Here is a 20,975-nt window from a genome sequence, read left to right as displayed (position 1 = left end):
GTATATTCTGTGGAAAGTCTGGCCTCAGAAGGCTCCGGGAACGGGGAGAGATTAATGATTACAAGTTGTCATCCAACAGGCTTGTACAGATAAAACAAAGTGCATGGCAATGCTGATCTGGGCGCTGATCCAACTCATCCATTAGCTATGAATCACATACTCATGTCTATCCTTCCGTCGTAGACCTAAAGCTTAGCATCTATGACAATATCTCATTGAGCTCCCTCCGAAATAGGGCTGCCTCATCGATAAGCTGACACACTTTATCGGCAACTTTCCCAGCTGCCTTTTCTCCAATGAAAAAGACATGATTTCCCTCCACAGACCAACACAGCCTCCTTGGCGCATCGCGAACAAAGCCCAACAACTCCTCCCATCTCCCTATGCCCTGCACTTTCGCCAACCCCTGCTTTCCAATAAGCCCTTCCAATTGATAAGTAAGAATGAACCCCCAAGTCGCCATATCGGCCATCGCATGACTAGCATCCATAGCCCCGTTAGGACACAGCGCCGATACAAGCGGACAATTCGCGAAATCCCAGACTCTCGAATCCTCCTCATGCGTGACCTCATCCAGCACAAAAGACCCTCCATCATCGTCTAACCTCAACCTCAACCCCATCAACCTAATCGGAGTCCCACCCACATACTCCCTGAGATAAACATCTCGAGGAATAATTTCCCCACCATTCACCACCTCCATCTCCGCAATCTGCTGCACTAAATTCCCCAATCGGTTCGGAAGAAACATGTAACCCTTCTTTGTACATCCCATTTCACCAAGCGAAGGCTGCGCGTACAGATTGGGTCGAATACCCGAAAATCCCCGGTGTGCCAGCGAAGCTGATAAACTGCTCCACAGCCAAACCGAGTTCCTTCGCGCAAATCGTGAACGGAACAATGATCCGACCGCCCATGCTCCATCCGATCAAGACGACCGACGGGGGCAGAGCGTGCTCCGAGATGACCTTTTTAGCCGTCATCGCGGCTTGACGGCCCCAGTCGCTTATGCTGAAGTTTGGCGCTGTGGGGTCCATGAGTGAGGGGGTTGATTCGAGAGGGTAGGAGAGTGATAGCACATTGAAGCCATGATTGTTTAGGTGATGGGAGAGGAAGTTTTGGGGAGAAGAGTTGGTGTGGCCGCCATAGTAAATCCGAGCTAGGTGAACACCGCCGGGAATGCAGACTATCAGTGGTTTGGCGGATGGTTGGGTGCTGGGTTGGTAGTTGTAGATTGTGGGGTACTCCGCGATTGTGTCGATGATTTCGCCGGAATAGAGGGTAGGATTATTTGCCATGGTGTGGTTTACAGATCGGAAGAGCCGTGATCTGAGAAGGTATGAGTAAATGAAGAGGCATTTGGGGGGTTGGGTAAGAAGATAAGTAATTCATTCGGCATGTATCTGCGGTGAAGGCACAGATACCCCGAGCTCTCTAGGTTTCGGCCCGGCACAGGGCTGGCGCCACACGTATACATTGCGTGGAATCCATGCAGTAAGATCGATGAGATTCATGGCATTTTATCAACTACTTCACGAATTACCCGAGTCTGTCTAGACGGGGAGCGATGACTTTAGTATGAATGTGGTTATAAAGCATGTGTCAGAGCAGCACATCTCATTCCCCCGATCGAGCCCATATATCACCGGGCAATTACCTATTCGTTCAAACCTCAATCAAATCGTACATCGTTTGAAAATCGAGGATCATATAACCCTGCCAAAAAGCAAACCAGATACTTCTCATGCCATGTCATCTTGGGGGACCTGCTTAGCTGACGCTTCGATAATCTCCATCACGTCGAGTCCAACAGGAAGCTTCTGTGCAACCCGAACAGGATCGAAGATCGTCTTTGATCGGTGGAAGATCGCATCAATCTCCTCAAGAGATCGGCCCCTAGTCTTGGGGTAAAACAAGAAAATAATAACACATCCTTCCGCACTCGTAGCAGCGTAAACAACATTGTATCTCCAGCGATATTGTCAAAGGCCACAGGCGTCACTTCAGCCACCATGAAATTTGAACAGCCAGCTAGAGGCCGCGCCAAAGGCAGTAACAATGTGCCGGATGCCGAGAGGGGCAACCTCAGCCCCGTACATGAACGTGCTCATGAACATGCCGATGGGGAGAGTGTAATCGGCGAAGAAGTAGAAGAACACAGCTACTTTACCGGTATCTGTATTTGTCTTTATCCGAGGTCAATCCTGCCACTGCGGCACCGTTAAATTAAGCTTGCAGCTCCATGCTATTCATCCAAATGAGTAGGCTAGGGTTCATAAGATTCGGATCATCATTTGAAATCAGTGCTGAGAGGGAACAGGACTGTGGAGGTGATCTATACGCTGATTTCCACGACAGCGACAGAGACCATCTCGATAAATTGGCATTCTCGCTACAGAACCTCGCACAAGCGAGCGTCGTTGGGGCTCCAAGTATTACCTGTGGCTGAGCGAACAAATGAATTTGTTGAAACGCCACCAATAGGCAACAAAGAGATGGAGGAATTCATGGAAACTTCATCGAAGGACCGAGCCGCGAGCTTATCTTTTGGATCCGCACGATTACAATATTGGCTAGCGTGGTGACTGGTGTTCTTTGGTCGACTCTTCGGAGAGGTGTTCAAGCGGGCACGGGGATAGGAGCCCTCATTGTGGCTCTTCTATCGGCGTCTTGACTGCATTTTCATTTAAATTCGGGAAAGTTTAAGCTATACAATGAGCCCTTTTTCGGCTAATAAATTTGGTGCCAAAGAAATTTAGCGCAGGTCTTCCATATTCATCGTCCTTAACGTTTAATAAACTTAAATAGTAACATAAAGTACCATACTTGCCGTCTGCTTCCGCTTGTTTTGGTTGAGCTTGCCCAATGATACAACGCTCTGAAAGTGATGCTACTTAGTGTACGCAAGTGCGGAGAAGACATACGCTGCTCGCGAGCATATGGCTCAGTACGCGAGTCATGGGCGCATCGTAAAGAGGACGCTAATTATATGACTGACTTGCTATGAGCTCTCCTTATCTCCAAGGTAGCGCCAGCCACTCACCTTGGGAAAATTGCATAGAGAAGCCAAATAGATACGGACAAGATCTTTGATATCATGCTTGTCGCTTTATTAACAGAGTATGGTAAGGGAGGGCAAGGACATGAACCTTCGCTTCCAAGTCTGTTCAGTGGGGTTGACCGCAGTGGCGATTGCATCTCCTCCATAGGCGAACCCACCGAATGAAATAAGTCGTCGATGCAGGGCGTCTTAGACTCACGCATGTCTGCCTCGTACTGCCTCGTACTGCCTCGTAGTAGCCTATCACGTGGCCAAGTTTTGTCCAGGCTTAGCATGATTTCCCATGTTCACACCTCGCGAAGGTCACCGTCTTTACTAGGGATTGGTGCAAGATTGCCTAAATGTGTCTCCTATGCTGTGTTGAGCCGTATTTTGTGGACCAAACCAGTTGCCGAGAAACCACAACTTCACCTCCAGCACACTAGCCTCCGGCGTGCTCCTGCTCACCCCTCCAAGATGTCTATCGTGTCGTGCAGAGATTGGCTGTTGATAGTAAGTACTGAGCCTTTTTGGTCAGATGCCGCAATAGAGAGAAAGCGGGGTAATCTTTGCTCATTCCACCTGTATAGGAAGACAGTCGTCTATTCTTAACATTGGTAGAATTTTGCTTTGGTTCACAGACTGACCCCTGGAGTTTGCTGTCAATCAGCCTCACTAGACAGTGGGGAGAAATTGGGATAGACGAACAATGTGGCATGAGGCAATGCCCTACAGGAGGGTTGGGGCTTAGCAGCGGCGGTTCACCCCAAATGTTGGAGTATAAGGATCGAAACTTGTAGCTTTTCTTTGACTCTACCATTTGTCTACCTTATATTTCGGTGAGCTGACACGCGTGGGCGAATTTGAACTTTTTTTTTTTAATCTTTTTGATATGATTCCCAACGACTTCTATGCCTCTCTGATCGTTTTTAAGACCGCGCAAGTACGAGCTGGCTGAAATGGTGGACGTCCTCTCAGTGGTCGGCCTTGCGTACCCTGTTGCTAAAGACCTCTTCAAGCTTGCGAAGAGGTTAAGAAGGCTGCATAAGCAAATCCGCAATGCGAAAACCGATTTATCCAGTGTGATCAAAAGAACGATATCAGTGGCCCGAACGTACGACTTCTTCAGGGACACCATGAAAGTTGCTAAGGAAATTCAAGAGCTAGCGCCCGTGTTCAACCGACATCAACACCTCATGGAAAGTATTGATGAGGAATCAATACGAACCATTGGAAGGCTGAAGCATATCACCGGCAATTTTCGCTCTCTCATAGATGGTGAACCTGTCAGTACGGTCGAAAGATGGATCGCACAGTTCGAGTGGTCTAGAGAGAGCAAGAAAACCGTCCCCTCACTCTTCCAGGATATGGAGGTACTAGAGAGGTCTATGAGAACGATCGGAACCCTGATGCACATCCAATTGCTTTCCCGAAACCGGCAAAGGGATGGATCGGGTGTAGTCGTGGCACAATTGTAAACCGCAAATATTCTTCAGATTAACAGATGACATGGAGTCCTATACTGACTATTTTCTTTGGCAGTGAATCTTTCAAGAAGATGCTGGGTATCGAGTTCGAAAAGCTTCAGCAAGCTCAACGGATCCAAAAGAAGCTCATGATGCAGCAACAAATCTCACCGAGTCAACATCTTAAGGCCAACGAGTTTGCCCAAAGCATAATGCAGATTTTGAAAAAGGAGATTCCTCGACTGAAACGTCAACATCCCGCTGAGAGCCAGTCTATGTCTGATTCGCGGTCGTCACCAACCTCACCAACATCAAACGAGCCTTCGCCCATTGCAACCCCCTCACCCTCTCCCCAAGCAGCTTTGATAGCCAGACGTCTGTCATTAAGCTGCAGCAGGAAGAGAATGTCTCATCACCTAGGAGGCAGATTTCGCGGAAAAGAAGAACCCAGTCAGCCCCTTCAGTGGGTACAACAGACCCGAAAATCTTCCCAGGAGCATACTAATGGTATGAGTAGCGAATACCTTTGAGATCGTCGCCCCCTTCTCTGTTTTCATGTGACGGGGAATCCGACAAGCATGACAATCGAAACGCTGAGCCAGAAATTCACAATCAAAACGAAGTTCATGATCGCGAAGGCGCATACATGCAGATGCCACCTTTTGGACCACCAAAATTGGTTTCGCGCACGGCTATAAGACGACACTCTCCTGATCGTCACGATTTATCCAGCGACACGTTTGACCAGCAACGCAGAATGCATCGTGGTGGCTCTCATCCAGCTCGAAGACGGCGGAACAACAGCAAGATATCTGAATATGGCGATGGAGGTGAGGTAACTGCTACTCATAGAACGGGCAGTATTGGTCTGCCATCAGGGAAGGAAAACCGAGGCCCAATCAGTAAACTAATATTAAGCCATGAGATGGGAACAAGCTTCTGTGTATGTCAAGTGTCCGACCAATTGTTGATGAAATGGATGAACCACACCGCAGAAAATGAGGGGGAAGAAAAGGTCTCCTAGCAGATCACTAAGTTACTTAGCACAAGGTGGCCTTCCCCATATGATTTGCAGAGACTCACCATAGGATTCCATGGAAGTCAATGGGCTTTCTTTCCATACGCGTAATATAATCTCATGTCGCATATTACTATGAGATACACGGCGCACTGAGCCCCTCAGTTTAACGAGGGCCGCTCAATAATTGATCTACGCGAAGGCCTGGGCGGTGGGGCTGGGGATAGAGATTCTTAGTGCGTATCGGCCCAGGCGGTTTCGAGAATGACTGTTATGTACAGGTCCAATGAATACCATGAGTCACCTCAAGTGGGGGAGATGGGCGCACATTCCGGCATCGTGGGCGACATAGCATTGACCCCTAGGCTAAGCAATGTGCACTGACTGCACCACGGCTAATCGAAATGAACTACGGAGGAAGTGGGGGGGGCTCGATTGGGGTCAGAGATCAGCATGGGCTGCGGGGTTTCCCAAGTCGTGTCTTCCTAGCATCTACAATATGAAGACTATTGGATTAGCTAGAGGAGAGTGATGTATAGGTGCGAAGACAAAGTGATGAATTTTGACCAAGTCTCCAGCTGGGATGGATCGCCAATCGGCAAATAAAAGGGGTGAGTGTGCCCTGAAGGCTGAACGATTTGCAGATTCTCCACTGTAAAACCCAGGGGAGAGATTATTGTCTATTCTTTGGCTCGCTGTATTGGAGATTTAGGCGCTCTAGCGAGATAGTCATATCAACGAATGTATTTACCATCCCTGATAGTGCACATGTTACCAGTCTATCAAGAATCAGAATCGGTATGGATTACCTTTCGGGAAATTTGATCACTCCCTGGATCCTCGAACAGAACGTAAGCTGTAAAGACGAAGCTCGTTATCGTAGTCGAAGGTCCAGTGTAGTAGACGACACTACTAAAGACGAAAGATTTATGCTTGATCTGGGTGCCAGCTCGAGATCGCGATATTCGGCCTCTTGTCAAAAAGCAAGTGGTCATTACCCTGGCTTGTTTCTGCCCAGTATGATGACACGCATTAGAAAAATTGTTGCGATTATCTCCATCATACGCGGTGTCTAATGTCTCTCTCTATCAGCAACTTACTCAAGCACATTGAAGCAAAGCGGACATACAACTTTAGCGATAGCGTACCATGGATTTTCTGCCCGAGAAGTATCAACTGCAGATGTATATTGTATCCTTCATGCCCTGAAAGTGTGTATGAGGTCGGTCTTTCAACAGACTCTGCTCCAGTTCGATCGGCTGAGTCTTTACATTATCCGGAAACATATTCTGGTGCCACGCGGTGCTGTGGCTTAAATGCATTGTCGTTCGGTCTCACAACCTCATCATTATATCGCAGAAACTCATAACAGACTAATTCTAGAAGCCCTCATCTCGGCCATTTCTGAATCCTACATGTTACATGGTTGGCACAAGAGAGGTTGTGTTTGCATTTGGTCTTCCGCCAGCATGATACGCATGAGAGCGCGCATTCCTGAACTTCTAATGTGGTGCGGCATTAGGTGCTTTTATATCAATCTGATCTGACGCTCGTTAAATTTGTGGCAGTCTACGTATGTCTGTCAAGGACTGCAACTCTTCCTTCGCGGCTCATTTAACAGTGGGGCGTCGTAGGGGCTGTTCATCTTTGGCTCAATGTGAAAAAGGCTGTGACCAATGTGGATGCTGAGGCATTTGAGACAGAGGAGTTAAGTGACACGATGAAAGAAAAGGGCAGTTGAATACATAAATAGTGTATGTTCCACTGTTTTCCTTACCCAGGAATCTTTACTTGTACCATATCCGGCGTTTCAGCTTTGGGGTTGGATCACATCGGCAATATTGTCAACAACAGATCATAGGTATCGAAATATTTTATACTATACACAGGCTATGTCACATGGGGGCAATTGCAATAGAAGACATATGCCAGAAGAAAACAACAGAACTCCTGTAAAGAACAACAAGAAGATGAGAATCGTCGCCTGGAGGCAGATTCATCAAAGAGACTAGACCTCGATCTACCCTCAACACATATTTAGGCCTTCTTTCTTAAAGAATCAACCTTCCCAGCGAGCTTAGCAGCCTTCTCCTCCTCGGGATTCGAAAGTTCCTCCAACCCACTCTGAACCTCACCGTCCTCGAGAACCTTGCTCTTGCTGATGCTCAGCTGGCTCACCGCCGCCTCAAGCGCATCCATGCCACCCTTGCGGAACCGAGTCACCTTGCGAATATTACGCTCAGTAATTTCATTCATATCCCAGTCCATTTCACGCTGACGGGAGAGGGCGCGCGCAGTCATGGCGAAGCGCATATCCTTGGGGCCGTCAACGAGCTCCAAGATAGCACTCGGGGCTTGATCGGCAGGTTTGCGCTCCGGTACGGCGTGACGATCGCCGCGGCGGACGTTGAAGTACTCGAATTTCTCCTCGGGCTCAATGCGGAGCACACGGGTGTAGCCACCTGGTCTGTCGGCGTAGCGTTCGCGGAGGGGGCCGAAGAGTTTGGGAAGGATTTCGTGTGGTTTCTGTCCGTATATTAGCAATAATTCCGGTTTGTTTTCCAGTAAAATCTTTATGCAAGATGATCCGGAACAGGAGAAATTGCCCCTAGAGCATCGGTGTCCAAACCGGGGAGTTACGTACATAGAAAATCTCCAGAGCGCGTCTCCGACTGGCCTCGGTGTTCTTCTTGCCCAGAGTAATCAATTGGTCGGCCAGTCGTTGGGCCTCCTTTGCCTTATGCCATGTCGTTGTGATCGATTCATTCTCGAAAAGCGAGGTGACCAGGTTGCGGAGCAGGGCCTGTCGATGGGAGGACTTGCGACCCAAGTGCCGGTATTTTCCTCCGCCGCCGGCCATGGTGGAAGATGATTGTAGGGGAAGTTGGTGACCGAGATGTGAGCAATGTGAGAGAATTAGTCGGAGTCAAAGAATGAGCGCAACTGCGAAGCAAACACCCGGCAACACAAAGCACGAGACGGGGAGAAGTTCGGCTCAAAAGATTCGAGTTCTGCCCGTAACCAATCGGCGCGCTTCCACCGCCTTGCCGACTTTGCGCGTCTTCAACTTCAATTGCTCGACCTCTACGACTGTACTCAATTTTGACACTCTCCTTCGTGGGTCAATCCTTTCCGGCTGGCTCCGTTTTATCCGGTTGGGTCTACGCATACAAACCTGCTCACAAGCCGGGAGACCTGCCAGACATGGGCTTTATCACGGGATTCGTACGTCCAAACTCCCAGCACACTCCAAAGAACAACCAACTGATCAAAATCTGCACAAACAGTTCAGCGGCTTTGCCCTGACTACCTCCCTTCTATACATAACGATCCAAGTCCACAAGGAAACACGTCTGGAGCAGCGCAAGCTCATCCGTGAACAAGTAGACCAAATAAACTATCTCGCCGCTTCCTCCGGCGCATACGACCGTCGCTTCGAGCCTTTGTACATACCCCGCCGCCTCGAAGACCGCGCAGCTCGACGAGGTGAAGAAACCGACATGAAAGAGATCCTGAAGCATAGATGGAACAAGGAAGTGGAGAAGCTGGCCCGAAAGGCGCAAGAAACTCGATGGGAGGATGTGACGGACACAGCGGTTGAGGGCTGGAAGGCTGCGGTCAAGTTTGTTAAGCGCGAGTAGAGCTTACGCTTTCCCGTTTGGTCTGCGCTTAGCGGGCTATTCTCATGATGCATATTTACGTTCTGGGCTTGCATGAAAAGCAGCGGAGTTTGGATACCCTTTGAATTAATCTCACTTCATCCCGTTCGATCTGTCCTTGTCTCTACATATTAGTGGGTTGTATTCCAATGATGGGGTAACATTCATTGGCAGGTGTGGGGTGAGTGCGTCCAGCGCAAATTCGTAACATCATGAATATCAGGATCTGGACTGGGGATTTTTCAAATCCTCCGTGAGGGAGAGAGGCAGCACGGACGAGGCCACTCATCAGTCCGCATTAGCAGAGACGGCATCTTCTGTTGTCACGCTATCAGAGTCGCTCCAAATATCCTTGCTCTCCCTTTCGACAGTACGCATGGCGTTCGAGACCTCTTCCAACTTGGCGACGACGTCCAGCACGCCCTGGTTGACCCGATCAAAATAGCGATCGTTTGCGTCGCGGCGCTTTCGCGCAAGATTAATATCCTTTTCGGTCTCCTCGTCTCAGGGCATGGTGAGAGACACGGTCTTTAATAGGGATCTGCTCGGTCGCGGCGTCAACAGTTTTGGCTTCCGAGGAGGCTCGTCGATCTCCCTCAGTGGTATTATGGCTGGAGTCAACGACTTCGTCATCTGCCTCGCTGCGTGCCCACGCCTGCGCGAGTCTTAATTGTTTCATGCGAAGATCCTCCAAAGCTTCGGCGTGTTTTTCGCCGAAGACGTGATCGCTTGTCACTGCACTCAATTCCACCTCGGACAGGGCGCTCTGCATCTCTTGCCATATGGCATCTGAACCATCCACTTCATGCTTGGACGAGCGCCTCGACATGAACGGCGAGAGAAATTCCCGTTTCTCTATGCTATCGGCGTCACGGGAACGATCTCGCGAGAGGGCTGGAGGTCGACTGCCGACCGGAGTCGCAAGTGTAGAGGCGGGTGGTGGTACTGAGAGGGAGATATTGGATGCATTATGTGAAGGCGGACCTTGAAAGAGAGCCGGCGGTGGAAGTCGCTGAGAGGTTTGCTTCTTTAAAGGTTCCATGAGGCCAGAAGTCAGAGATCAGATTCCCCAGTATGAGAGTCCGAGGAGCTCATGTTGATACCACGGTATCGATAAGATAAGAGCTGATGTAATGCGGGTGGGGTTTGTCCGATCCCGTGACTCGCTTAGGGCTAAGCGCACAAAGTCAGGTGGCCAGCGGTCCCAAGCAAGCGAGTGCGCCGGCCGATTCAAGGAACTCGAAACCTTCGACTTTTCGACCTCCCCACGACCCTCAGCCTTTGGCGACATCACCCATTTTCCGTCGGTACGTACTCGATTCCTGATCATTACAGTGCCTTGCACCGAAGAGAGATACCTGGAATTCCCTTGTGTGTGTGCGAGACTCGATCCCCCCAAGTCGTCACTGCACGCACAAAAATTCTTCCTCTCTCCAGCCTTTCTTCTACATCCATCGAAACACACCACGAGACCGGCCGCCTGTTGGGAATACAGAATCGAAAACTAACGTGTTATTTCTTTCGACTCAGACCTCATTAAACCGTCAATATGGGTAAAGGAAAGCCCCGTGGATTGAACGCCGCCCGCAAGCTCCAGGCTCACCGCAAGGAGCAGCGCTGGGCCGACCTGCACTTCAAGAAGCGCCTTCTCGGTACCGCCTACAAGTCCTCTCCCTTCGGTGGTGCTTCCCACGCCAAGGGTATCGTCCTTGAGAAGGTCGGTGTTGAGGCCAAGCAGCCCAACTCCGCTATTCGCAAGTGTGTCAAGGTTCAGCTCATCAAGAACGGCAAGAAGGTCGCTGCTTTCGGTGCGTATCCTATTCAGAATACTGGATGGTAGTCAATGATTTGTGCGCCTTCAAGCCGCAATCATCTGAACTACATCCCCCCTTCTAGGCGCCTTGTGCTAACTCTCAATCTGTATAGTCCCCAATGACGGTTGCTTGAACTTCATCGATGAGAACGACGAGGTTCTCCTGGCCGGTTTCGGTCGCAAGGGCAAGGCCAAGGGTGATATTCCCGGTGTCCGTTTCAAGGTCGTCAAGGTCTCCGGTGTCGGTCTCGCCGCTCTGTGGAAGGAGAAGAAGGAGAAGCCCCGCTCTTAAATACGCCAAAAGCAAAATGAAGACGGGGTTTGGGGGAAGGAGCCGTGTCGGACAGGAAGCCCGCCTCATCAGCGCCTGAATTTCATGAAAGTTTTTTTTTGGGAATACCACCCGGGCGGGCTTTCGTCTGGAATGACGTTGTGAATTACCACGATTTGATACAATTCCAAAAAAGATGGCGCTATGATCTCTACTTGGGTTCGTCCTGTTCTCGTAGTATCATCTGTCAGTCTTACAACCTGTAGAGTCCACCATGCAATCGACAGTGCCATTTGCCCAGATGACATGATGCCCATGAAAGCTCCAAGGCTGGATTTGAGCATACATTATGCAGCGACACTAGATCCACCCAGTCTACATGCTTTGTATCCACATTTGAAGCTATTTCCTGAGGTCACGCACGTTCCCCTGTTCTACCTAGACAAAATTGGCGAGCCAGACAATTGCTGAGAGCTTTTTTTCTGCATCTGGTAGACTAGAATCCTCTAGTATCCAATGATTTATTGCAATGGATGTTCCTGTTGTTCAAGTCATTTCCAGCCATAAGGGTCGACGCCACAGGGTCTCGTCGGAGCCCACGTAGACGATCCAAAATATATAATCACCCGCTATTTTGTACGAGCTGGGGAACCGTCCACGCATCCTCAATTGGCTCCATTGGAGAGTACTGGTAACATGTGAACGCGTACTCGAACGAGTCTCTTACATCAAGTCTATAAAACATTTGTCCAGCTGCTATGTTCATTATATAGAAATTGCAGAATCCATCTGATGTTTCCTTGATATCCAAACCTCGTGTTCATAGATATACCAAGATGATTATGCCCGAAGTCGTTTCAGTAGTAGACGAGTTGCGCTTGTGTCCAGCCGAGTGTGTGGACATAGAAACACTCTCCGATTATTACTCAAGTTGGTAGAATTTATATAGATGTAGATATCACTTCAAAAATGGGTCTCTCCAATCTGGTGTGGAAAAGCAGGGTTGTAGGTCAACCTGCCACAAACTACAAGTGTTGGTAGAAAGGGATCAACCAGCTACCCACAAATCAAGCGTTTTAGTTCTTGAATTATCTGCGATTGTCAGCCAGTCTTCAGCAAAAGTGAGCCTAGGTACGAGATTTGAGCGTTGAAAAATTTTTATGTCTATGTAATTTTCCTTCCTAGAGACACTAGAAGACTCCCTCATAGCAATCGTCGCACTCATTCCGCGGGTATCGTTACTCCATGTTTTTCGATCACTTAAAAGCTAATATCCTCCTTACGGTAGTGATCAGACACAATGCGGTAAAGATAAGACGGGGCATGGCCACCACTGTGAAGAAGTAATTAGCGAGGAAATAGAAGAGTAGCGTTTCAAGTAAGACGTACAGGTTGGTGATGTAGAGATCGACCAGTTCCGCAGGGACGTAGTCGTAGAGAGGATTTTGAACGTCGATTTGGTCGACGAGGTCTCCATCTTCGAAGGGAAGAACCTTGCTGGGATCGCCGTACTCAATGAGCGAATCGAAGTCGAAAGGATAGACGGGGCTGAGTTTGTAGACACCGCTGACAACCACGACAGGGGTCTGATGGACCTTGGCGGCGCGGGCGATCACTCGGGTGCCAGCCGCGGCGACGAGACCGCCATTGGCAAGGACAGAGTGAGTACCTAGGATGACCTTGTTGACACGAGACATAAGAGCAAAGACTGCAGAGTCCGGGATGAGGATGACGGTGATGCCAAGGGCGATCAGCGGTTTCTGGAAAGCTTCGAAGCTCAAATTCTCCTCGTCGACAGGAAAGCGCCACTAACGGTGGCGTGAGTAGCGTCGTGATTGTTGGGATAAGATTCGGCATGGATGACTGTGAACTTGCGCTTGGACGCGGCCTTGAGCAGGAACTTCTGCACGGTGGTGGAGGAGGTATGCGTGAGGATGATTTCGTTGGAATGAATATGCTCCAATGCATAAGACGAGATCTGGTCGTCTACTTGGTCCAACTCGTCAATGATTTCGTTAATGCCCTCCAATACCTCTGCGCGCACATCCTTGCCTGGGCCGTGTCCAGGGCCGCCCCTCGGCGATTGTGTGCCCGGTGTGCTCGCTGGCGAGTTATCTTCCACTGGGTGGGAAAGTAGGCTAAACATGGACGTCAGAGGAGGCCGAGAGCCAGCTCTTTCCGCCTCTGGTCGCAGCATATCTCGGTCCAAAGGTAGTGATGAGTCTGCATGAAGTGTGAGTGAATACCGTGAAGCATATAGCATGTGTCGACTGACCGTCAAAACCACGAGGGGTCTGGGGTTGACTCTCCGATCCAGCTTCACTAAGAGCGAACTCAGCATCGCGATCATCTTCTGCCTCGTCGCGAATGAGACCGAGCACTCGTCGCACAACGTTCCCCACCACCATCTCCCGCGGCTGCGCAGCAATCAGGCGTCTGCCCACGCTCTGCACTCGCTCAATGAGCCTGACGGGCTCGGACGTGCGACATGCTGAGATCACTCGTAGAAGTAAGTAGGCGGTTGCAGTAGCGCATGAGCGAGAATGCCGGATTTGACGGCGTTTTAGCAATCTGAAAGAAATAAGCTTGGTTAGCTCTAATTTCATTGCCAGCGCACAACTGCTCGAAGACACATTGAGACGCACGAGATCAGATTCTCAATAGATGTATCAATCGGGTTTGTATTGAGCGATTTGAGGAAAGACGCAAGGCCCGGCGTCAGGGCTACAGACGAAGACGGCATGACGAAGTGGGATGGACGGAATAGCGCTGTGCTGTATGGCAGTGTTAGGGCCGGAGAATTTCCCACGAGCATGAAAATGAGCAGCCCAACAAGATTATGCTTACCTTTTGAGTCCTATCCGGTTCTTGCTCCTGCAACAAGCGACCAGCCAAGAAGTGGAGGTCAAAGTGGGTGACTCAAAAGAAACCGATTTTCTGCCGTCTCAACCTTTTGTCCGCTTCCCCACACTTTGGCACCCCTTCACCTTTCCCTCCAAATTCGGATTTGCTCTTCATTTGTTCTTTGATCTTGTTTTCATTTCACGGCCCCGATTCCTTGCGGTCGGCCCCTGCATATCCGCGGTAGAAATCGGACTGGACTCGCGCATTTAGTTCCGAGGCACGGGTGGACTGGCGCATTGAGGTCGGTAAAATCACAAGTTACCCAGCTTACGCCTCCTTGCGATGCCCCTCCCCTTCCCTTGAAGAGCTTGAACCTGCGCAACCTCGATGGCCCGATCCGAGTGTACTTGACGACTTAGCTCATTTTATCAATCTTTAGATCCCCCGCGCCCCTGTCTCCCGTGGGCCTTGTTGGAAGATGAACTCGCTGAACATCCTGTCCTCGCGAGTCATTGGCCAGACCTCTAGCTCGCCGCGTCCACGATCACATTCAACTGGCGAGAAGCGACATGACTCGCGGCCGGGTGACTATGGAAAGCTACGCTCATACAGCACCGACAACTTCCGGTCGAGCATCGTCTCCGAGAAGAGCTACGACGGAACCGCATCACCCGCGGAAGATGACAGAGACGAAGACACGACGCACGAATATGATGAGAAATCGCCTTTAATACATGAAGCTCAACACGATGCCGCGCTTGTATCCAAAAGCCCTTGGCGACTTATTACCAAGCGCATATTCGACGCGATCACGGAAACAATCCATTTCATTTTGTCAACGCTTGCTGCGCCGGGTATATATGTTGCTGAATTCTTCAGAGACGATGATGGACGCTATTCGCTTTTGACCCCGGTGCGAAAAATCTGGAGACCATCTGCCGATAAAAGGGTCCGGCCGGATAAAGGGGCGTCACGAATAGAAGGCCGGCAACGAAGTAGCTCCACCCGCAAATTGAAACCCCGATCCTCGCATGACTCTATAATATCAACTACTTCTGAGTCCGACGGAGCCCATCGGCACTCCCGAAGCCTCTCAAGCAGCGGGAAGGCACGGCCGAATAAAACCCAGGACCACGACGCCATACCGGAAGGAGAAAGCACACCGCGACGGTCTATACGGATCAAATTGCATAACGAGGAATCTCTCAAGCGACAACGGCAGCGGCGTACGGCAAGCGCAGACATGGGTCACCCGATGCCCGAAGGTGTGGCTCGAGTCCAGGCTGGTATGAACCTGGATAGCCTCAAGTCTCCCACATCTCCATCTGTTCATCGTATCACCAAATATCCGCACTCTCCTACACCTCCGCGGCCTCTTCTCCCACCGCGATTGCCTTCATATACAGCTGCCCCACGCAATGCAAAGCTTCCACAGAAAACCTTAGTGCTGGATCTCGACGAAACTCTCATCCATTCGCTCGCCAAAGGCGGCCGTATGTCCAGCGGGCATATGGTGGAGGTCAAACTCTCAATGCCTATGACTACTGCTCTAACACCTGGCGGCCCGCAGACTACCATTGGACCGCAACACCCGATCCTATACTATGTACACAAGCGACCGCACTGTGACGAGTTCCTGCGCAAGATCTGCAAGTGGTATAAACTCGTGGTTTTCACGGCAAGTGTTCAGGAGTATGCCGACCCCGTTATCGACTGGCTCGAACAGGAGCGGAAGTACTTCCAGGCCCGCTACTACCGACAGCATTGCACGCTCCGAAATGGCGCTTACATCAAAGACCTGAGCTCCGTGGAGCCCGATCTGAGCAAGGTGATGATTTTGGACAACAGTCCGATGAGTTATATTTTCCACGAGGGTATGTCAATCTGATCTTCACCGACCAGAATGATCGTTTCACTAACTTCATCAGACAACGCCATCCCGATTGAGGGCTGGATCAACGATCCCACGGACAATGGTCTTCTACATTTGATCCCGATGCTCGAAGCGTTGCAATATGTCACAGACGTCCGGGCACTGCTGGCGCTGCGCCGTGGCGAGATTGAGACGTAGTCGCTCTTTGCATTTGTACCTATGGAGTGCGGCATGTAGGTGTAAAGGGAGTTTTGTGTTTCTAGAAACGATATCCATTCCGAAGAAAATCACAAAAAAAGAAGACTATCTTCCACAGAAGACATGGGGATGTACCTGCCCAATGCAGGTTCTATTCATAATAACAAGTGTTTCATTCTAATTAATGGGTGGATGTTCGTACATATCGCAATCGACTCTGGTGCATCTGCTACGTACCACGAGCTATCATGGGTACGAACAAGCTCAGATCTTTAGAGTCAGGGTATTGCTTTCATTTACTTGAGGTCAGTGACGGAATGAATCAACTCGATCATCAGGGCCTTGATTCCCGATCCATTCTCCTCTAACCTTCGCCCGCCACTCATCATGAGTGGCCTCACCACATAGATTTGCCTAATTTCATAGCCATCAATACACAACTCGAAGTCTGGCATAACCACACCCGCACAGATATGATTGACATCCTTGAGCATCATCTCATGTCGTCAAAGGATCATACGTTAAGTTCCTCGAGATCTAAAGCTCTTTTGAACTGCCTCAAGCTACAACTGAAAATCCTCCTCATTCCGGCCGGGATTACCAACCCAGGCACTCCCCAAAACCCTCCTCGTGTACCAAAGGGACAGGGGCCGTATTCATGCAGATGCTTGGCCTACAGTCAGTATAAGTTACCTCACATTGAAAGCTTCTTGTTCCCACTTTTCAGATCAGGATACATTCTCAATCTAGAATGCAAGTGCAAACAAAGGCCCTGCCACGGATGCGAATATTGCCTTTCCACTTCCCACTCTATCTGGAATTTGCGGTAAGAGATTAGTCTAAAGCCGATTAAAATACTTATCTGGCCTCTGTGCCATTGAAGCACCATATTAAATGCCGTGATGGTACCTACGATACGCTGTCCACTTTGCGCGCCCCGGCGTGGAGCGTTATGTCCTTCAATATCGAACGAGATTTAATCATTCTGGGAGAAAACACACAGCACTTCCGACCTTCCTGGCGACTCTTAAAATTGACCAGAGACCCCACTGACTGGCGTCAACTTACGTACCTTGGTACCTTCCGCAAGAAAAGCTCTACAGAGCCGTTCGAGCGGTTGGCTGTAAAGTAAGGAATGATACGAAATGTTTCTAAATCGATTGCTATTGTACAATATGCCTCTGCCTTCTTGCGGGAGTTCACAGTATCAAATACGACCAAAGGGACCATCGAGGCTTCGAAGCAAGTAGACAGATGAAGGTGGAGCAAGAATAAATTTGGCAAGATGTATATCTAGGTCGTGGCAAGATACCAAGCCTTCCCGTTGTGAACAGCTCATATCGTTTGCATTGCTAGTTGTGACTCGTGCCCATAAATCACTGACTGTTCAAGATTGGATTCTTATTCATGATCAATCGATGCGATGAATTCGATTGAGATCAAAGTAGAGTGGAGCCGGATGCTCTTTTGCTCTTTGCTCGAATGAGTACCGGGAGACCAGATGTATGGGGGCGGGCCCATGATTCTAGAACCCGGTACCGGACTAGCGACTCGGGCTGAGCTGAGCGGGGGCCGCTTTCCACATGTAGCGATTTGCCGACGCGAGTGCATTGGTGAGCGCTTAGAGAGGCGGCTCAAGCTCTTGGTCGTAAGGCATATGATTTGACGGGGAGAAGTTTGAAGTTCTTTGGGAAACCCGTCTGGATCTCCGCTTTGATCACATCCATCCCCGCGGCTTCAAAGATCTGCTTGAATTTCGCATCTGTCCGTGTGACGCTGCTGTCCTCGTCGTCAAACATATCTTGGCCCAAAGGATCAGTGGAGAGATTCTCCTTGACCACCATGACACCATGCTCAGTCAAGGCATCACGACATCGTGCGATGTAGTCAATCAATTGAGAATCCGTACAATGGCCCACACACCACTGGGTCCAGATGAGATCGTACTTCTTCACCGGGAACCAATTTTCCAGACCAACAGTGTAGATGTCGCCAATGACCCCTTCTTCTTTCAATTTTCCCTCTTGCAAAACCTTGGTGAACTTCTCCACGGGTTCCACTGCATCGACCATATCACACACATGGCGCAGGAACCCCTCTGTCACGCGGCCAACTCCTGCGCCACAGTCCACGCCGAGACTGAACTTGCCGGAGATGGCCGGGACTAAGCGACGTACCTTTGACAGGAAGTTCTTCGACCCTTGCAGCTCAATTCGAGTATACCAAGGGTAGGTACCGAGCATGCCTAGCATGTTACTCTCGGTACTCGGCAGGCTGCTCCAGTAATTGATGGACGCGGCATGGTCGATCTTGGAATCGGGGGCACACGCGGCCTCTTGGTCTGGAGCCATTGGAAAAAGAAACCCAGTTTTTTTTTTTGACTCGGGGGGCCGAGGTCGAATTGTAGTGAGAGATGCTCGCCAATTTTTCCCCATCGTAACATCATGTGACATCAGTTGGTGGCGCCCCCGCAGAGAATGTCTTGGCGTCTGACATGCAGGACCCGGCCCGAATCGTGTTTGTTTATAAATTCCCTTGCCTTTCTGGAATTTGCATGGGACTCTCTTTGAATTTTTTTTTCTTTCTCCCTTTTGTTCTTTCTTCGAGTCGTGGTGACAGGATGATTTCAATGTCGTCTATCCTATCATGCTGGCCGTTCAACCGATTCCTGTCAACAAAACCAGTAAGAGAGTCGCGTCAGGGATGATATCTGCTTTCAGTTCCCGTGCTAAGACATCACAGATCAAGCAAATCTCAAAATCTGCAGAAGATGGCTTTAGCCTGTTGTACGAAGGTGAAAATCCACTGGTCGAGTATGTACCAACCGTTGGCCCCTGATTGGAGGGGCAGACCATGCTAATAGTTGCTAGTATTATTGCGGTTCATGGGCTGGGAGGTCACCGCGAGAAGTCATGGACTACTGAAAGTGGTGTCAACTGGTTGAAAGATCTACTTCCAGTTGATTTACCTGACACGAGAATTCATACTTGGGGTTATGCCTCAATGTACACAGACGAGCCCGAGTCCCCGCAAGACACTTCCGAGAGACTAGTCTCGGAGTTGTTCGCGATGAGGAAAATGACCGGGGTAAGACCACTGATTCACGAGCTATTGACGTGAAACTAAAGAGATGCAGACACTATCGCGTCCACTCATTTTCATCGCCCATAGTTTTGGGGGAAATATTGTCAAAAGTGTATGAACCAATCCCTGCAACAAGGTGCCGATCCGCACTAACCAAGTACCTAGGCTCTCTTGTATTCTTACAACTCAAATGAGGATCGGACACTTTGTCTCCGCAACATCAGCCTTTCAACCCAGGGTGTCATTTTCATGGGAACCCCCGAGCTGGACTCGAGGTTAAAGGGGCTCCAGACCTTCTTGGAAACTGACCCTACACCCGAGAGCGAGTCAAGCAACACGATCAAAGAAGCCCGCTGGATGCTGAAAACATTGCAAGAATACTCTACCATCAGCACCACATACAAGACTCTCTACGCCTACGAAAGCCTCAACAATCCGTCTCAGGTGAGTCGACCCCCACTCAATCACGAAGCTTCGAGCCACTTATCCGGTTGGGAACAGGCAACGCAGTCCACATCAGAACGGCTCACTCCGTCCATAACGATCAATGCCACGCATGACAACATGATCAAGTTCGAATCAAGTCTCAACGAGAGCTACATCAAGATCAAAGAAAGTATCGACGAGATTATCCACTCTACAAGGGAAAAAGGATTGAAAGAACAGCCATAATGGCACAAGGTTCTGTTTGAGATTTTTGCATTGTTCCATTACCCAACGTTATCAGCAGGTTATACCCGCTCTTATGAGCCACTCGTTTGTATCAATATGAATTATTATCTCTCGGAAAAATGTCTTCCAAAATCGAAACCAGAGTTTTTAAACAAAGTCTAGACAAAAAATGTGGGAAGAGAAGACCACGCCTAATCGGGCCTATGTACGGAAAAGTGTCAAGGTCCTCGCTCCGATATTATCGGATCTCGGGCATTTGAACGACACCGGCCCGATCATGATCTAGACCGAACCGACAGTTTTAAGGCCCATCGCATCGGCTGTACCCGGCGCCCCTGAAGATCATTTCACCAAAAGTCCACCTCCTTGCATGACAGAAATGTCACACATATCTCGGTTACGGATGGATTGTTCTGGAATGTTTGTGGCTGGTTAGATATGTCAGGTCATGAAATGCTTAGACATGGACTGGTGGCCTGAGGATCCTGGATCTGAAATATAAATCCGCTTGGAAAGGCCCACGAAGGCGAAGCAGTAAGGTAACATGAAAAAAAGGATTTGAATCCCTCAGCATCCCGCTGCCACCACTGTGAGCTGCGAGTTTTTGGATATGAGCAAGCTTTGGGTGAAACAGTGGTCAAGCTTACAGCCTTTCATACTTGCCGTCCCCTCGATTTTTTCGGGTTGGTCTTGTTCCTCCATTTCTGGTTTTCCGATATCTTTTCATTTATTTTGACTGTAAGTTAGTAATTGTATTCAGACCTCGTGGTTAATTCATCGTGTATTTTGCAAATCGATACTGCCTGAAATGGGCCTCCTATCTGGCTGATCAACAATTCCTTGTTCTTTAGAGATCTGAGGCCATTCCCGGGGCCTTCTTTTGCGAAAAAAAAATATACACATATATTTTCTCCAGGAAGAATTATATTGCATGATGAGCTGCACAGAGAACCTTTTAAAGTCATCAAACTATTCTCGGGAAGGTCAAGTGGCCAACATGAGTATTGATCGTCATCTTGTGAAGAACGGCAACCCCG

General features: G+C 49.5%; 10 protein-coding genes across 10 annotated transcripts; 5 read left to right on the top strand and 5 right to left on the bottom strand.

Moving 5' to 3' along the window:
* Positions 1-776: 776 nt before the first annotated feature.
* N7477_001089 (thioesterase domain protein) lies at positions 777-1,298 on the bottom strand (the record flags this gene model as incomplete). The annotated part of the gene is made up of 1 exon (XM_056962752.1): positions 777-1,298. The coding sequence occupies one exon, from the start codon at positions 1,296-1,298 to the stop codon at positions 777-779; it is 522 nt and encodes a 173-aa protein (XP_056827755.1).
* A 2,701-nt stretch (positions 1,299-3,999) lies between these two features.
* N7477_001088 (uncharacterized protein) lies at positions 4,000-5,067 on the top strand (the record flags this gene model as incomplete). The annotated part of the gene is made up of 3 exons (XM_056962751.1): positions 4,000-4,514; positions 4,583-4,881; positions 5,024-5,067. 3 exons carry the CDS (start codon positions 4,000-4,002, stop codon positions 5,065-5,067), a joined length of 858 nt encoding a protein of 285 aa, XP_056827754.1.
* Positions 5,068-7,561: 2,494 nt separating this feature from the next.
* N7477_001087 (mitochondrial 54S ribosomal protein bL17m) lies at positions 7,562-8,384 on the bottom strand (the record flags this gene model as incomplete). Its single annotated transcript, XM_056962750.1, has 2 exons — positions 7,562-8,050; positions 8,169-8,384. 2 exons carry the CDS (start codon positions 8,382-8,384, stop codon positions 7,562-7,564), a joined length of 705 nt encoding a protein of 234 aa, XP_056827753.1.
* A 73-nt stretch (positions 8,385-8,457) lies between these two features.
* N7477_001086 (MICOS complex subunit Mic12 family protein) lies at positions 8,458-9,165 on the top strand (the record flags this gene model as incomplete). The annotated part of the gene is made up of 1 exon (XM_056962749.1): positions 8,458-9,165. The coding sequence occupies one exon, from the start codon at positions 8,458-8,460 to the stop codon at positions 9,163-9,165; it is 708 nt and encodes a 235-aa protein (XP_056827752.1).
* A 306-nt stretch (positions 9,166-9,471) lies between these two features.
* On the bottom strand, positions 9,472-10,225 carry N7477_001085 (DUF5315 domain-containing protein; the record flags this gene model as incomplete). The annotated part of the gene is made up of 2 exons (XM_056962748.1): positions 9,472-9,686; positions 9,709-10,225. The coding sequence occupies 2 exons, from the start codon at positions 10,223-10,225 to the stop codon at positions 9,472-9,474; spliced, it is 732 nt and encodes a 243-aa protein (XP_056827751.1).
* A 507-nt stretch (positions 10,226-10,732) lies between these two features.
* On the top strand, positions 10,733-11,288 carry rps23 (40S ribosomal protein uS12; the record flags this gene model as incomplete). The annotated part of the gene is made up of 2 exons (XM_056962747.1): positions 10,733-10,991; positions 11,110-11,288. 2 exons carry the CDS (start codon positions 10,733-10,735, stop codon positions 11,286-11,288), a joined length of 438 nt encoding a protein of 145 aa, XP_056827750.1.
* Positions 11,289-12,527: 1,239 nt separating this feature from the next.
* Positions 12,528-14,010, bottom strand: N7477_001083 (translation initiation factor eIF2B subunit beta; the record flags this gene model as incomplete). The annotated part of the gene is made up of 5 exons (XM_056962746.1): positions 12,528-12,600; positions 12,657-13,027; positions 13,081-13,490; positions 13,543-13,838; positions 13,913-14,010. 5 exons carry the CDS (start codon positions 14,008-14,010, stop codon positions 12,528-12,530), a joined length of 1,248 nt encoding a protein of 415 aa, XP_056827749.1.
* A 579-nt stretch (positions 14,011-14,589) lies between these two features.
* nemA (Nem1-Spo7 phosphatase catalytic subunit NEM1) lies at positions 14,590-16,182 on the top strand (the record flags this gene model as incomplete). The annotated part of the gene is made up of 2 exons (XM_056962745.1): positions 14,590-15,985; positions 16,040-16,182. The coding sequence occupies 2 exons, from the start codon at positions 14,590-14,592 to the stop codon at positions 16,180-16,182; spliced, it is 1,539 nt and encodes a 512-aa protein (XP_056827748.1).
* Positions 16,183-17,816: 1,634 nt separating this feature from the next.
* Positions 17,817-18,533, bottom strand: N7477_001081 (N-terminal protein methyltransferase; the record flags this gene model as incomplete). The annotated part of the gene is made up of 1 exon (XM_056962744.1): positions 17,817-18,533. The coding sequence occupies one exon, from the start codon at positions 18,531-18,533 to the stop codon at positions 17,817-17,819; it is 717 nt and encodes a 238-aa protein (XP_056827747.1).
* Positions 18,534-18,811: 278 nt separating this feature from the next.
* N7477_001080 (uncharacterized protein) lies at positions 18,812-19,938 on the top strand (the record flags this gene model as incomplete). Its single annotated transcript, XM_056962743.1, has 6 exons — positions 18,812-18,865; positions 18,925-18,995; positions 19,053-19,269; positions 19,319-19,378; positions 19,432-19,710; positions 19,768-19,938. The coding sequence occupies 6 exons, from the start codon at positions 18,812-18,814 to the stop codon at positions 19,936-19,938; spliced, it is 852 nt and encodes a 283-aa protein (XP_056827746.1).
* Between the last annotated feature and the right edge of the window lie 1,037 nt (positions 19,939-20,975).

The sequence above is a fragment of the Penicillium maclennaniae genome, assembly GCF_028827695.1.
Source record: "Penicillium maclennaniae strain IBT 15551 chromosome Unknown utg000001l:1.0-3280838.0:1.0-3283122.0, whole genome shotgun sequence".
In the NCBI taxonomy this organism is placed as follows: Eukaryota; Fungi; Ascomycota; class Eurotiomycetes; order Eurotiales; family Aspergillaceae; genus Penicillium; species Penicillium maclennaniae.
The sequence above is the reverse complement of the archived record's forward strand: the minus strand, read 5'-3'. Positions and strand labels throughout refer to the sequence as shown.